The 14,374-nt window shown below is 57.8% G+C and overlaps 2 protein-coding genes across 3 annotated transcripts in view; one reads left to right on the top strand and one right to left on the bottom strand.

The window, feature by feature from the left end:
- Tnxb (tenascin XB) overlaps nucleotides 1-9,084 on the top strand; it is a 61,452-nt gene extending 52,368 nt beyond the window's left edge. For both annotated transcript variants that reach the window (XM_052744249.1, XM_052744248.1), the window contains exons 28-44: nucleotides 193-516; nucleotides 1,700-1,987; nucleotides 2,287-2,559; nucleotides 3,896-4,177; nucleotides 4,955-5,263; nucleotides 5,567-5,902; nucleotides 6,156-6,278; nucleotides 6,407-6,550; nucleotides 6,735-6,854; nucleotides 6,957-7,100; nucleotides 7,175-7,305; nucleotides 7,424-7,556; nucleotides 7,647-7,798; nucleotides 7,889-7,985; nucleotides 8,072-8,233; nucleotides 8,307-8,470; nucleotides 8,788-9,084. In XM_052744249.1, coding sequence (XP_052600209.1) covers nucleotides 193-516; nucleotides 1,700-1,987; nucleotides 2,287-2,559; nucleotides 3,896-4,177; nucleotides 4,955-5,263; nucleotides 5,567-5,902; nucleotides 6,156-6,278; nucleotides 6,407-6,550; nucleotides 6,735-6,854; nucleotides 6,957-7,100; nucleotides 7,175-7,305; nucleotides 7,424-7,556; nucleotides 7,647-7,798; nucleotides 7,889-7,985; nucleotides 8,072-8,233; nucleotides 8,307-8,470; nucleotides 8,788-8,889 — 3,284 coding nt within the window. In that variant the 3' untranslated portion in view covers nucleotides 8,890-9,084. The remainder of the gene's footprint in view (nucleotides 1-192; nucleotides 517-1,699; nucleotides 1,988-2,286; nucleotides 2,560-3,895; nucleotides 4,178-4,954; nucleotides 5,264-5,566; nucleotides 5,903-6,155; nucleotides 6,279-6,406; nucleotides 6,551-6,734; nucleotides 6,855-6,956; nucleotides 7,101-7,174; nucleotides 7,306-7,423; nucleotides 7,557-7,646; nucleotides 7,799-7,888; nucleotides 7,986-8,071; nucleotides 8,234-8,306; nucleotides 8,471-8,787) is intronic.
- A 24-nt stretch (nucleotides 9,085-9,108) lies between these two features.
- Nucleotides 9,109-11,617, bottom strand: LOC128113998 (steroid 21-hydroxylase). The gene is made up of 10 exons (XM_052743839.1): nucleotides 11,404-11,617; nucleotides 11,249-11,338; nucleotides 10,885-11,027; nucleotides 10,687-10,782; nucleotides 10,490-10,591; nucleotides 10,313-10,399; nucleotides 10,023-10,223; nucleotides 9,654-9,832; nucleotides 9,461-9,564; nucleotides 9,109-9,377 (listed from the first exon to the last, which is right to left on the bottom strand). The coding sequence occupies exons 1-10, from the start codon at nucleotides 11,615-11,617 to the stop codon at nucleotides 9,109-9,111; spliced, it is 1,485 nt and encodes a 494-aa protein (XP_052599799.1).
- Between the last annotated feature and the right edge of the window lie 2,757 nt (nucleotides 11,618-14,374).

Here is a 14,374-nt window from a genome sequence, read left to right as displayed (position 1 = left end):
CTGGTAGCTGCTCAGGTTGCATCAGGCCACCCGACAAGCTTGAGCATGTTGGTCAGCTGAACAGGGACACCAGACCCAAGAGGGGGCGGGTGTCTCTGAACTGACATTGGGACCTCTCTGGTAGCCATAGCTTCTCCTCAAAAGCCAAGGACACCTGCTGGGGACCCCCTCACCTCTCTGTCTCCTTCTCAGCTACAGAGGAAGAGACCCCCAGCCCCACAGAGCCCAGCACAGAGGCCCCAGAGCCCCCCGAGGAGCCGCTCCTGGGAGAGCTGACCGTGACAGGATCCTCCCCAGACTCCCTGAGCCTCTCCTGGACCGTCCCCCAGGGAGACTTTGACTCCTTCACCGTCCAGTACAAGGACAGTGATGGACGGCCCCAGGTGGTGCGTGTCGGGGGCCAGGAGAGGGAGGCCGTGGTGAGAGACCTGGAGGCTGGGCGCAGATACAAGATGAACCTGTATGGACTCCACGAGGGGCAGCGTGTGGGCCCTGTGTCCACCGTGGGCGTGACCGGTGAGCGCTGGCCTCTGTTTGCTCTTCCCTTCTTCTGCCCCTCTCTCCTCTCCTTTCTCTCTGTCCTGTCCTCCCCAGTCTTCCCAGCTGTACCTCTAGTTTGACACACCCGGGCTTCCGATCCCCTCACCTGGGATGGGGGGGGTATCAGTTCAGCTGTCCTCAGAGTCTGTCCTTCCACACAACTCCCCTCTTCCTCCACTCCAGAACCCCACTCAGCCTCTCATTCCTTCCACCTGGGCAGCCTCTCTGGGGGTTTAGTGACTCATGACATGCTCCAGATTTGGGCTACCTGAGTCTGAATTGCCTCCAACTGGACTGTGTGGCTTTTCAAGCATTTTTTTAAATGCAGTGGCAGCTCCTGCCGCAGGGGGACAACCATGATGGCTTCTGCCAAACCAGTGTTTCTCAACCTTCCTAATGCCGTGACCCTTTATTTTTTAAAAATGATTTGTTTGTTTATGAGTGCTCTACTTGCACGTATACCTTTACCCCAGAAGAGGTAACCCTTCATTACAATTTTTCACGTTGTGGTGACCCCCAACCATAAAATTATTTTCATTGCTACTTCATAACTGTAATTTTGCTACTTTTTGTTTTGCTTTGTTTTTTGGCTTTTTTTTTTTTTTTTTTTTCCGAGACAGGGTTTCTCTGTGTAGCTTTGCGCCTTTCCTGGAACTCACTTGGTAGCCCAGGCTGGCCTCGAACTCACAGAGATCCGCCTGGCTCTGCCTCCCGAGTGCTGGGATTAAAGGCGTGCGCCACCACCGCCCGGCTCTGTTTTTTGGCTTTTTAAGACAGGGTTTCAGTGTATAGCCCTGGCTGTCCTGAAACTCTCTCCGTAGATCAAACTCAGATTCGCATGTCTCTGCCTCCTGAGTGCTGGGACTAGAGGCGTGCGCCATCACCACCCAGCTAGTTTTACTTCTGTTATGAATCATAATGTAAATATATTTGGAGATAGAATTTGATAGAGGGTCGTGACCCACAGGTTGAGAACCACATTGTGCTAAACATAGGTGGTTCAGGGGGTCCTGGGAGTGAGTTGCCCTGCAGTTGCCTGTGGCGGGGATGGGGTGGAAGGTTAGAAGAGGCTGTGAAAAGCTGTTTTGCAGCCTCGGGGCAGCCTGGTCCCCTCAGCTGGTTCTGCCTGTATCCCTTAGCCTCCTCTGCTCTGTTGCAGCCTCCCTGCCCACAGAGCCCCCCATAGAGCCCCGCCTGGGGGACCTGGCTGTGGTAGAAGTGACTTCCAGTACTGTGCACCTGTCCTGGACTGTTGCCCAGGGCCCCTTCGACTCCTTCCTGGTCCAGTACAAGGATGCACAGGGACAGTCCCAGACGGTGCCTGTGAGCGGAGACCTGGGTGAGGTCACCATCTCAGGGCTGGACCCGGCCCGCAAGTACAAGTTTCTACTCTTTGGACTCCAGGGTGGGAAGCGCCATGGCCCTGTTTCCATAGATGCAAAGACTGGTGAGTGAGGGTCCAGCACCGTCGGCCCTGCAACCCCCATCACCGTTTGCCCCCTTGTGGCGAGCGTTGGAATTTCATGTTTCTGTGCCCCACAATCCAGACCTTCGGGTTTGGTAGCCCATTTGTTTGTTAGGTCCACCCAAATCCAGACCCTGCTGTCCTCATCACAGGGCAGGCACACTTGCTTCCTTTGTTGGAGGCTCCTTCACCCCTAGCCCTGCCCGATCACCCCCTTTGACACCCCGAAGGCTGCGTCTGCTCTACACTTTCAAGCAGCTTCCTCTCCTTTCCAATCTCAGACACAAAGCTCCTTCCTCGTCTTGGGGAGCTGACAATGACAGACGTGACCCAGAACTCCGTGGGCCTCTCCTGGACTGTCCCCGAGGGCGAGTTCGACTCCTTCTTAGTCCAGTACAAGGACAAGGGAGGGCGGCTCCAGACGGTACCTGTGGCGGCAGACCAGCGTGAGGTCACCATCCCCAGCCTGGAGCCCAACAGAAAATATAAGTTTCTGCTCTACGGCCTGGCCGGCCGCAAAAGGCTGGGCCCTGCCTCTGTGGAGGGCACCACAGGTGAGCCCGAGCCCTGCTTCCCGCCCTTGTCCAGCTCCCAGCCCCAGGGCCTTCCAGGGACTTATCCTGTGTTCGGCCTGAAAGAAAGTCCTCACGGCAAAGGCAAGTCCTGCTCTTGGACTGAGACAGCCTGAGCATTTTATACACACTGCTTTCTTCCCTTGCTACTGCCAAGGAAAAGGAGCTTTTAGGCTTGTCTGACATGGGTTCAAACCCAAACCCAGTCTCTGCCAGCCACTTGACACGGGTAAGCAACCTCATCTGCACTACAGATGTGCTGTGGTGCAGCTGCCACCCCTCACTGTGCTGGGGACCAGTAACCCACCCCTCACTGTGCTGGGGACCAGTAACCCACCCCTCACTGTGCTGGGGACCAGCAGCCCACCCCTCACTGTGCTGGGGACCAGTAACCCACTCCCTACTGTGCTGGGGACCAGCAGCCCACCCTTCACTGTGCTGGGGACCAGCAGCCCACCCCTCACTGTGCTGGGGACCAGTAACCCACCCCTCACTGTGCTGGGGACCAGCAGCCCACCCCTCACTGTGCTGGGGACCAGCAGCCCACCCCTCACTGTGCTGGGGACCAGTAGCTCGGCTGGCACCTATGTCCTCTTCTTCCCAACCCTGAGCCATGAGATGGAAAAGGAGGGTTTGGCTACAGAAGACTATGGAAAATTCTGGTGTTTTTGTGCCCATGAGTCAACCCCATAGAAGGAAGGGGTGGAGTGGGTCCATGACCCTTACCCCACTCCCAGGTCCCTGAGTCACCCCAGGCAGACATCAGGTCATGGAGTCCTCAGATACCGTAATTCTTCCCCCAAACCCTCGTTATACAGACTTGTCCAAGCCTCATCTGTCAACCGCCACCCTCAGGCCGGCAGATTGTCTCTGCCCCGCCCTTTGGTCTCCCATTCTGCCCAGCCTGGTCCCAGGGGATTAATTCTGGACTGTGGACGGAGATGGGGGCAGCCTCAGGATGACGGCAGCTCTCCCCATTTCAGAGCATCTCTCTGATGCCCCCCCAGGAGCCTCAGTTCTGGCCACAGCCCAGCTCACAGGAAATGAAGTCTGTGCCCACCGCTTTCCCTCTCCTGTTGTGACCCTCCGGGTGACCTCCCCCACCAACAAGCAGGGCCTGACTCTAACTGCAGCGAATGGGCACGGGGCAGGAAGGGGCTAGGCAGTACCTTCAGAGACAAGGCAGCTCTCTCTCACTCCCCCACAGCGGGGCCATGCAGGCCTGGCTGTGTCTTCAGGTGTCTATCCCTGAGGCCACATTTCTCTGAGTCTCCAGGGCTGGAGACTCTGAACTGAATCGTCCCCACCCTCCCCTCAGCTCCCCTGGAGAAGACACGGCCGCCCCGCCTCGGTGAACTGACTGTTACAGGAGAGACCCCTGACTCCCTGCACCTCTTGTGGACGGTGGCCCAGGGCGCCTTCGACTCCTTCCTGGTCCAGTACAGAGACAGGGATGGGCAGCCCCAGACAGTGCTCGTGGCTGCAGACCAGAATGAGGTCACCATCGAGGGTCTGCAGCCAAGCAGAAAGTACAAGTTTCAGCTCTATGGACTCTCTGGAGGAAAACGCCTGGGTCCCGTCTCTGCCCTGGGAGTGACAGGTGAGGCTGGCCCTGCCTGACCACAGACCCGAGGAATCTGAAGACAAAGGGACTGACCAGAGTGGATGGGTGGGTGGGAAGGGCAGGGGCCCGTCCAGAGCCAAAGAAGGGGGGTTGTGCCCACCCCAGGTGCTGACCTGTCATTTGAAAGAGCAGGAGCCAGGCCAGGCAGGAAGGAAAGGCCTTGGGGTTCCCTGATCTCCTGACTCCACTCATCCCGTCATGTGCTGCTCCCCACTACCCCGTTGACCCCGCTGGAATGGCTCTGTCCCCTTGCCTCCCTGTTCTAGGGAGCCGGGGATGTTTCTCAAATGGAAAATCACTGGGAAGTCCAATGGGCAGAGGCCACTGACACCCACTTCAGATTGGCCAGGCCAAGGGCACACGGCCAGGCACGTACACCAGCCAGTGCCACCCTCAGCTGCTCTCAAAAGCACTGAGCACAGGCGCTAAGGGTGGAGCAAGGACAGAGCCTGGGGGGCCACTGCTGAGGGGGATCGACGTGTCAGGGGCTGGGAGAGGGGACATGAGTCCCTGATCCAGACACAGCAAGGAGCAGACACAGCAGCTTCCCAGGCTGGGTCTCAGGATGCACTGCCATGGCAGGGGCAAAACAAATTCTAGAACCAGAAGGTTCTAGAAGATCCCCCGCTCCTCCCTTTCCTCTCTGGGCTGCTTTGCCAGGCCAGACTCATGGCCTTTCCTTCAAAGGGCAAGATGGAAAGACAGGGCCCCACAGCACCCCATGAAGATTCTGCCCTGGTTTCTCCCATACAGCCCCAGAAGAGGACACGTCAGCCCCAAGCCCCACGGAGTCCCCTGAAGCACCCCGCCTGGGGACGCTGACGGTGGCCGAGGCGACCCCAGACTCGCTGCGCCTCTCCTGGGGTGTGGCCCAGGGTCCCTTCGAGTCCTTTGTGGTGCAGTACCAGGACACAGAGGGGCAGCCCCAGGCCCTGCTTGTTGACGGAGACCAGGACAAGGTCCTCATCTCAGGCCTGGAACCCAGCACTTCCTACAAGTTCTTCCTCTATGGCCTCCATGAAGGGATGCGGCACGGACCTGTCTCCGCAGAGGGTGTCACAGGTGGGCCAGGCCCGGGCCATCCTAGTCTGGGGGCTAGGGAGGGGGGACAGTGGCACCCAGGAGCGGCTACCACCAAGAAGGCATGAGGAGGCACCCAGGAGGAGCTGAGGTCATTTGCCCCCCACTGCCCGGCCTCTCCTTCCCTGTCAGACCACCAAACATCCCTCCTGTGGCTCTGTTCCTCACTAGCCCAACTTTTCTGACCAATGGAACCAGGGTAGGACGAGAGAAGTGACGTGCTTCAAGACTGGGGGCTGGTATTGATCTGTCTCCAAACGCTTTCCTCCTACCCACTTCCCACAGGTCCAGTCCCTGCTGGTCAGACCCCAGGGGACCCGGGGCCCCGCCTGTCCCAGCTGTCAGTGACAGATGTGACCACTAGTTCTCTGCGGCTAAACTGGGAGGCCCCGCTTGGGGCCTTTGACTCCTTCCTACTACGCTTCGGGGTCCCCTCACCAAGTACCCTGGAGCCGCGTCCTCGTCCTCTGCTCCAGCGGGAGCTGATGGTGCCAGGAACACGGCGCACAGCCGTGCTTCGGGACCTGCGTCCTGGGACCCTGTACAGCCTTACTCTGTATGGGCTGCGTGGGCCGCACAAGGCAGACAGCATCCAGGGCACTGCCCGCACCCTCAGCCCAGGTGAGGACCCACGCTGGGTGCTGGGCGCCGAAGAGAGAGCATTGTACTTTGCAGAGTGGGACCCAGCATGTGGGGGTGGGGAGGGCTCCTGGTGAGTGGGCAGAGGACTTGAAAGCACCGAGAGAGAGACCTCTGTCCTGGGAACCTACAGAGGGGGTGCTGGGCCTCTGGAGCCAGAGCACCCAGGGAGAAAAGGCAGGAACCTGCTATCCACGCCCTCACCACTGTGCCACCCCCCCCTTTCTGTCCTCAGTTCTGGAGAGCCCCCGTGACCTGCAGTTCAGTGACATTGGGGAAACATCAGCTAGAGCCACCTGGGTACCGCCATCATCCAGGGTGGACAGCTTCAAGGTTTCCTACCAACTAGCAGATGGAGGTGATGACCCCTTCCTGCCATGTCCTCTTCAGCTCTCCTCTCTTGCCCACCCCACCCCTGCACACCGCCCATTCTCTAGCTGCTTTCGGGCCTCCTGGGTGACCCCTAGGCTCCACCCATGTTTGTAGGAGAGCCGCAGAGTGTGGTAGTGGACGGCCGGACCCAGACCCAGACCCTCCAGGGGCTGAGCCCAGACACTCGCTACGAGGTGACCGTGGTCTCTGTCCGTGGCTTTGAGGAGAGTGAGCCTCTCACAGGCTTCCTCACTACAGGTAAGAAAGACTGCCCCCAGCACCATGAGAGGTAGAGAAAGAGAAAACAAGGGCATGGTGAGGGTGAAGAGGGGCAAAGGAGACCCTGGGGCTCTGGCCACCAACGAGCAAGGAGGCAGTGGAGCTGGGAGAGCTAAGGGTGGAAGAGCTGCAGGGATGCCTCTGAGCTCCCCGTTTCTGCCAGTTTCTGATGGTCCCACCCAGCTGCGCGCATTGAACTTGACTGATGGGTCTGCCCTGCTGCACTGGAAACCTCCCCAGAAGCCTGTGGACGAGTACAACGTCCAGGTCGCATCCCCGGGAGGTGAGCATGGCTGAGCCCCCTCTGAAGAGGACTCGTTCAAGGTGGGGGCAGCAGGGTGCGGCATGGATGGGCAGAAGGTGATGCCCACCCCCCCACTCCCAGCCCCAGCTCTGCAGGCCTCCGCACCTGGCAGCGCTGTGGACTACCCACTGACAGACCTGGCGCTTGACACCAACTACACAGCCACCGTGCGTGGTCTCCGAGGTCCTAACTTCACCTCCCCAGCCAGCATCACCTTCACCACAGGTATAGACATGTGGGGGGGGGGTGTCAAGGGAGCGAATATGGGCTCACCTCTGTCTTCCTATGTCCCCTTCCAGGGCTGAAGGCCCCCCAGGACTTGCAGGCCCAGGAAGTGACCCCTCGCACAGCCCTGCTCACTTGGACTAAGCCCGAAGTCCCACCCACAGGCTACCTGCTCAGCTTTGACACTCCCGGAGGACAGATTCAGGTACCCCACCCCTGCCTCACTGGCCGTCTGCTTTCCACAGCTGGATTTGGAGGAGCCACCTCTGGCCCTCCCACTGAGTGTCCATCTCGCCCTCTGCTGATGTGTCCTTTGTCTCCAGGAGATCCTGCTTCCAGCAGGAACCACCTCACATCGGCTTCTCCGCCTCTTCCCTTCCACCTTCTACAATGCCCAGCTCCGGGCTGTTTGGGGCGAGAGCCTCACGCCGCCTGTGTCCACTTCCTTTACTACTGGTACTGACACTGGGGCTCGAGCTTAGGTGGGCAGTTGGAGTCTGAGACCCTGGAAAGAGGACAGACAGACTCTCCACCTCCTCCCTGCAGGTGGACTGCGGATCCCCTTCCCCCGGGACTGTGGGGAGGAGATGCAGAATGGGGCCAGCTCCTCAAAGACCACCACCATCTTCCTCAACGGCAACCGTGAGCGGCCTCTGGATGTGTTCTGTGACATGGAGACCGATGGAGGCGGCTGGCTGGTGGGTTGCTTTCAGAGCCCGGGTAGTTGTGTAGCATAGGGGCTGATGCACAGGAGCCAGAGGCTAATGCTGCCCCTGCCTGCTCTCCAGGTGTTCCAGCGCCGCATGGACGGACAGACGGACTTCTGGAGAGACTGGGAGGAGTATGCCCATGGTTTTGGGAACATCTCCAGGGAATTCTGGCTGGGTCCGTGCCTCATAGGGCTGGGGAACCAGGGAAGGGTTGGCAGTCCTGTGGACCCCAGGACCCTGATGAAGCATGCTCCACCCCAGGCAATGAGGTCCTACACAGCCTGACGCAGGCTGGAGACTACTCTATGCGTGTGGACCTGCGGGCTGGAAACGAAGCCGTGTTCGCCCAGTATGACTTCTTCCGTGTGGACTCAGCAATGGAGAACTACCGTCTACACCTGGAGGGCTACCACGGCACTGCAGGTAAGGGCGGGCCTGGGACGGGGTGGGGTAGGCCCAAGGGCGGTCCTCACCACACCTTCCCGTGCTCTACCAGGGGACTCTATGAGCTACCACAGCGGCAGTGTCTTTTCTGCCCGTGATCGAGACCCCAACAACCTGCTCATCTCCTGCGCTGTGTCCTATCGCGGGGCCTGGTGGTACAGGAACTGTCACTACGCCAACCTCAATGGGCTCTACGGGAGCACGGTGGACCACCAGGTGGGGGCCGCGGAGGCAGCAGGCTGGGCTGGAGTCACAGGAATGACTGAACTTCTCGGGCCTCAGAGGCTCGTCTGTGAAATGGGGACCATAGTGCCAACCTCACTGAGGAAGCTTGAAAAGACTGTTTATTAGTGGGTAGGAGGCACCAGCTCAGGATTAAGCCTCGGTCCTTGCGGCTGAGGGTGAGGCAGGGAGCATGAGGGAGATGGGCGGGTCCCGGGGGGGGGTCACCTGCAGGAGCAGGGTGGGGATGGACGAGCGCCATTGGTGAGGTGGCGGCTTTGACGCTACTCCCTTGATAACTCTTCCCTCAGGGAGTGAGCTGGTACCACTGGAAGGGCTTTGAGTACTCGGTGCCCTTCACGGAAATGAAGCTGAGACCCAGAAACTTCCAGGCCCCCGCCAGGGGGAGCTGAGCCTGCTGCCCACTTCGCTCACAACCCCGGTATGACTGCCGCCGAGCACTGAGAGGTCGCGCCCAGAGAAGAGCCCCTGTGCCTCTACTGCCTAGCTCACCAAGGAAGCCTTCTCTACCACGACCTCACAGCACCATGTTTACAGGGGGGAGGGGAGGGGTTGGTAACGGAGCAATAAAGGAGAAACTGAGGCACGAGGCTGGTACTGGTCCTATCCTGTCAAGGGGTCTGGCCCTGGTCTTGGGGCACCGGGTTCCTGGGCTGCAGCAACACCTGGAAGGGATTAATCAAGAGATTGAAACCAGCATAATTCTGGGGCTTTAGGCAGGGCAGGGTGCCATCTGGTGGCGGCAACAGCGTGAAGGCCTGGAGAAGGCGCGCCAGCACCACAAAGAGCTCCACTCGTGCCAGAGGCTCTCCCAAGCACACGCGTGCCCCACAGCCAAAGGATAGCGTTCTGGGGTTCTTGCCAGGTTCCAGGAAGCGATCTGTGGGTAGTGGACAGATGGCTAGGGAAGTGCGTCCCAACCGAGGCTGGGGCTCTTCCACTCCCGTGCCTGACCCGTCATACCAGGCTGGAACTGGCTGGGCAGTTCCCAGACCATCTCATCCAGGTTGGCGCCTTGGATGTTGGGGATGACGATTGTGTCCTTGGGGATGTCATAGCCAGAGATGCTGAGGGAACGTGGAGTCAGAAGCCATCCAGGACCCAGGGGCAGGGTGGAGGGAGGATTCCCCACTCAGCCCTTAACCCAGGGAATCACCTGCTAGCCCGAGTGGCGCGATGGGGCAAGGCCAGGGGCACCACGGGCCGCAGGCGCAGCACCTCAGTGATGGTGGCCATAAGTAAAGGCAACTGCGTTCGGTTCTTGTAGAGGATCTGGGAGCTGGGGGCACTGGGGCCCAACTTGAGGTCTAATTCTTCCTGAAGTCGCTTCTGGATCTGAGAAGAAAGGGCAAGGCTGGAGTCTAGAGACGAAGCTCTGCCCTGGGTGGCTCACAACAGCCCCTCCATCCAGCCACCGAGCTGAGCCTAGAGCCCCCTCTGTGAGCATAGCCCAGGCCAGGCAGTCAAGAGCAGAGCAAATGGGCTAAGGTGCCAGAAGGAGCCTCACTCTCCTCCCACAGCACACCTCAGGGTGATGAAGCAGGAAAGCCACAGCCCAGGAGAGCGTGGTGGCTGTGGTCTCGGTGCCGCCGATGAAAAGGTCCACCACTGACATGTGCACGTGCTCTTCCCGGAGCGGTCCTGCGCCTTTCCCCTCTCTTTGCTGCTCCAGCCCGTGAAGCATGTAGTCAATCATGTCCTTCCACTGGCCGGCTACCAGGCTGTCCTGCAGAGGGCAGGGGGAGCAGGCTGAGTGCCCAGCAGCGGTGCGGGGGCAGCCGAGGCCAGGGGAGCTGGTCCCCCTGCACTGCTCACCTTGTGCCGCCTCAGCTGCTGCTTTACGATGTGGTCCCTCGTCTCCTGGAGCCGATTCAGCTTCCAGAGGCCTGGATTGGGGAGGAACTGGGACAGGAAGGGGAGTCAGCTTCGAGATGGAGACCAGCCACCCCCCAACCCCACCCCAACCCAGGGGAATCTGGGCTGTGCTCGCACCCTAAGAAAGGGAATTACATCCAAGATTTGGATGGACCAGTGGTTCCAGGCTTGCAACAAGTCTTGGACACAGCTGTGAATGGTGTGTACCAGAGTGTCATCCTGCCAGGAGGGGAGGACGCACTTTGAGTTCAAGACCAGCGAAGGGTCAGGAGGGGCTGAGGGATGGGCCTGAGGGGCAAGAGGGCAGCCTTGACCTTGTCTCCGAAAGTGAGGCCGCAGATGACACTGCACGTGAGTAAAGAGAATTCCTCATGGATGGCCACGGGGGTGCCAGCCTGGGCTCTCATGCGCTGCGGAGGGGAGACAGGCTACATGGGCTGTGGGGACAGAGGGGCACTGGGGGAGAAGGAAGCCGACCCCAGGAGGGCCAGACCACAGGAGCTCAGCCTCACCTCACAGAATTCCTGGGCCAGCTGCTCTACCAGGGGCTCCATGGAGTCTCGCACACCCAGCATCAGAGCTGAGCGCGAGAGTTTCTTATGGGCCTTCCACATTAGAGAGTAGTCACCTAGTGACAAGTCCAAGTCTAGCTTTTCTGCGGGAGGGGTGGCGGGAAGAGAGACAACTAAGCAAGGAAACCAAAGGCCTGACCTGCCTCTCCCAGTCCAAGAAGTAGCCCGGGGCAGTGGCCACACAGGTGTATCTCTGTGAGTTTGAGGCTAGCCTAGTCTACATAGTGATTTTTCAGGCCAGCCAGGGCTACATAGTGAGACCCTATCTTAAGAAGGAAAAAAAAAAAGTGCCCCCAACCCTTACCATATATTATCCAGGGTCGGCCAGCAAAGTCCACCCGTTTTTGGATCAGGGCCTCCTCAATGGTCCTATTAGAATTCAGCACCACCACATCTAGGGGGAAAGAGCAGGCGTCAGCAGGGAGGGATAGGTCACAGGAAGAGACAAGGCTGGCTCACCTTTCAGCCCCATGCGGATCCTGTAGACAGGTCCGAGTTTCTGAGTGAGGCCAAGCAGGTAGATAGGGAGGTTCGGCTGTAGAAAGTGCAGAAATCCCGGGGCCAGAGGTGGGAGGTGGAGGTCCCAGAGCTTCCAGTGACCCCACAGCCAGCGGGTGCCAGCTATCAGCAGCAGCAGAAACAGCAGCAGCAGCCACAGCCCAGGCAGTGCCATGGTGGGACGCTCGTGCAGGGGCCCTGAAGGCTTTTTATAGCTCTTGGCCCCAGCCACCCATTGCGCTGTGACTCAGACCTTTCTTAGCCTCAGGTCCCTTTCCACTGTCCCCCACACACAGCAGTGTGTTTTCAAATTGGCACAGTCCCGTCGGCCTTGGAGATCCATGGATCAAAGATGGGACCATCCATCAAGAGGAGAGGAAGAGACCCTGACCTTTCTGCATCTCCATCAGCTTCCTAACGTCACACATGTCAGCCAAGTGGCCCAAGGGGTCCACATTGAGCCCGGCCCCCTCCCAGCATGCCTCACCTTGGACCAGCTGAGTGGAGTGAATTTGTCCCAGAGAAAAGACATAAATGGTAGTCTTTGCCCAATATGCCTTTCAGGTTTGCCTATAGTCCCTACCAGTATTTTATTATTATTTATTATTATTACTACTACTTCATTGTGATACAAATGGGTAAGCCCTCCCTGACCAACTGTGTTCACACTCCTATGCCCCCATTTTTTTAAATTTTGAGACAGGGTCTCACTAAGTGGCCCAGGGTACCTTGAATTCACCATGTTGCTCAGGTGGGCCTCAAACTTTGAATCCTCCCTCAGCCCCTCAAGACAGCTGGGATGACAGGAATGTCACCGTACCTGCGCCCCCCCCCCCCACAATGCTTTGTCGTTGTTCTTGGCTTTGGTTGAGGCTTTTTGTGGGGACAGAGGAGGTGCATGTGTGGAGGCCAAAGGTCAACCTCAGGTGGTCTGTCCGGATGAAAAGACCCCTGAGCTTTCTTTTCCCGGGAGCTCCCTGAATCCACTAGGCAGGCTGGCCACTGAGCCCCAGGGATGCTCCTGTCTCTGCCTCCCCATTTCTGGAATGACAAACATGTGTCATGGGGCTGGAGAGGTGGCTCAGTGGTTAAGAGTGTTGGCTGCCATTGCTAAGGACCTGGGTTCAGGTCCCGGCATCTACATGGCTGCCCGCAACCTTCTATAACTCTGGTTCAGGAGTTCCAGTGCCCTCTTCTGGCTCCAGAGGGAACTGCATGCACACAAAACAGGGTTTTTTTAGTTTTTTCATTTCTTTATTATATTTTATATTATGTGTATGTGTAAAACTAAACAAACCAAAAAAAAAAAAAAACCTATACACCACCACAACCAAACTTTTTTTTTTTTGAGACAGGTTTCACTATGTAGCCCTGGCTGGTCTTGAAGTCAATATGTAGCCAAGACTTTAAAGTGATCCCTCACCAGGCGGTGGTGGTGCACGCCTTTAATCCCAGCACTCAGGAGGCAGAGGCAGGCGGATCTCTGTGAGTTCGAGGCCAGCCTCGTCTACAAAGGGAGTTCCAGGACAGCCAGGACTGTTATACAGAGAAACCCTGTCTCAAAAACCAAACCAAAAAAAAAGTGACCCCTCTGCTTCCATCTCCGAATGCTGGGATTACAGGCATGTACCACAATGCCTGGCCCAGTGACATTAATTATGTGGCCTAAAGAGGCACCGTATATGGCACTGTCAGAAGCGTTTAGAGTGAGGCATGGTACTGCCTGGGATCTCAGCACTTAGTAGGGGACAGAAGGATTGAGTCTGAGGTCAGCCTGGGCTACGTAGCAAGACCTCGTCTCAGAAGAAACAAGGCCAAGGCTCTGTTGGTGTTCACCGCACACGGAGAGGTCCTGGGTTCTTTCCTCAGCACCACACAGAAAAATGTCAGGAGACAAGAAGCCACAGCCCGCCCACTTTGGAACATTGTGTACCAGACACTCTCCTAACTGCCCCCAACCATGCTACACAGGCTACACCGTTGTCCCTGTTTTTAATGAAGATGCTTGGGGCCAAGGCCGAGGGGCTTGCGCATGCACACAGCTGCTCAGGCAGAACCAGGCTCCAGCGGGCAGCAGGTGCAGAATCTGTACCTCTAACTACTGTTAGCTGCCCTCCTTGGCTGCAACAATAAGATGACCAACTCCAGCTGACTTAAAAAAAAAATCACCATAGATGTGCGAGGAGTCTCAGAGAACCCGAAACTAGGAAAGGAGAAGAGGGGACCTTGCTGGCCTTGGTAGGCCAGAGGTCAGGGATGGGAAACAGAAAAAGGCTTCCCCTGTGCTCTTCCAGAAATACTCCATGCCCCTCTAGTGCTCTCCTTACTGGGTTAAACCCTGACATCTCGCCTCCCTCAGGGCACAGGAACTACCTAGTCTCATTTCTGTCTCCAGTGATGAGCTCTTGGAATAAGCAGCTATGGGCCTGGTACCAATCACTGAGCAGAACAAGGAATGAGAGGTTCATCTGATCTCAGCAGATCTCCTTGGGCAGAATTCTAGGTCACCCATGAATAACCAAAGATTGCCACCAAGGTTGGGGAAAGCTAGGCAGACAGGGTGGGGAGGGTTGGCCCTGTGAGATGTGTTTCCCCTTGAGTATTTGGGAACAACACAGTCAACCTTTGGCCTGTTTACAGTCAGTGCCCAGATGACTGCCATCAGTTGTTGCACAACTCCAGAAAAATTGCCGAAGGCCACAAGGTCAGCAGGCCATGACACAGCCCAAGCCCACAGACCCCACAACTCCAACTACACAGACAGCGTGGAGGACGTGGGCTGAAGAGGAGGTGTCCCAAGGGCGAGTGACCATGACGCCCAGCAATAGGACACCTGGGCACTGCCTATTGGGCCCCAAGAGGGACTGAGTCCTAGAGAGGCCTCAAGGAAGGTTCAGACAGAGCTTTACAACCCAAGGCTCCCCAAGACTCT

This window comes from Peromyscus californicus, unplaced genomic scaffold (assembly GCF_007827085.1).
Source record: "Peromyscus californicus insignis strain IS unplaced genomic scaffold, ASM782708v3 Scaffold_19__1_contigs__length_69161282, whole genome shotgun sequence".
Lineage (NCBI taxonomy): Eukaryota > Metazoa > Chordata > Mammalia > Rodentia > Cricetidae > Peromyscus > Peromyscus californicus.
Note: the sequence above shows the minus strand (reverse complement) of the source record. Positions and strands in the feature narration are given on the sequence as shown.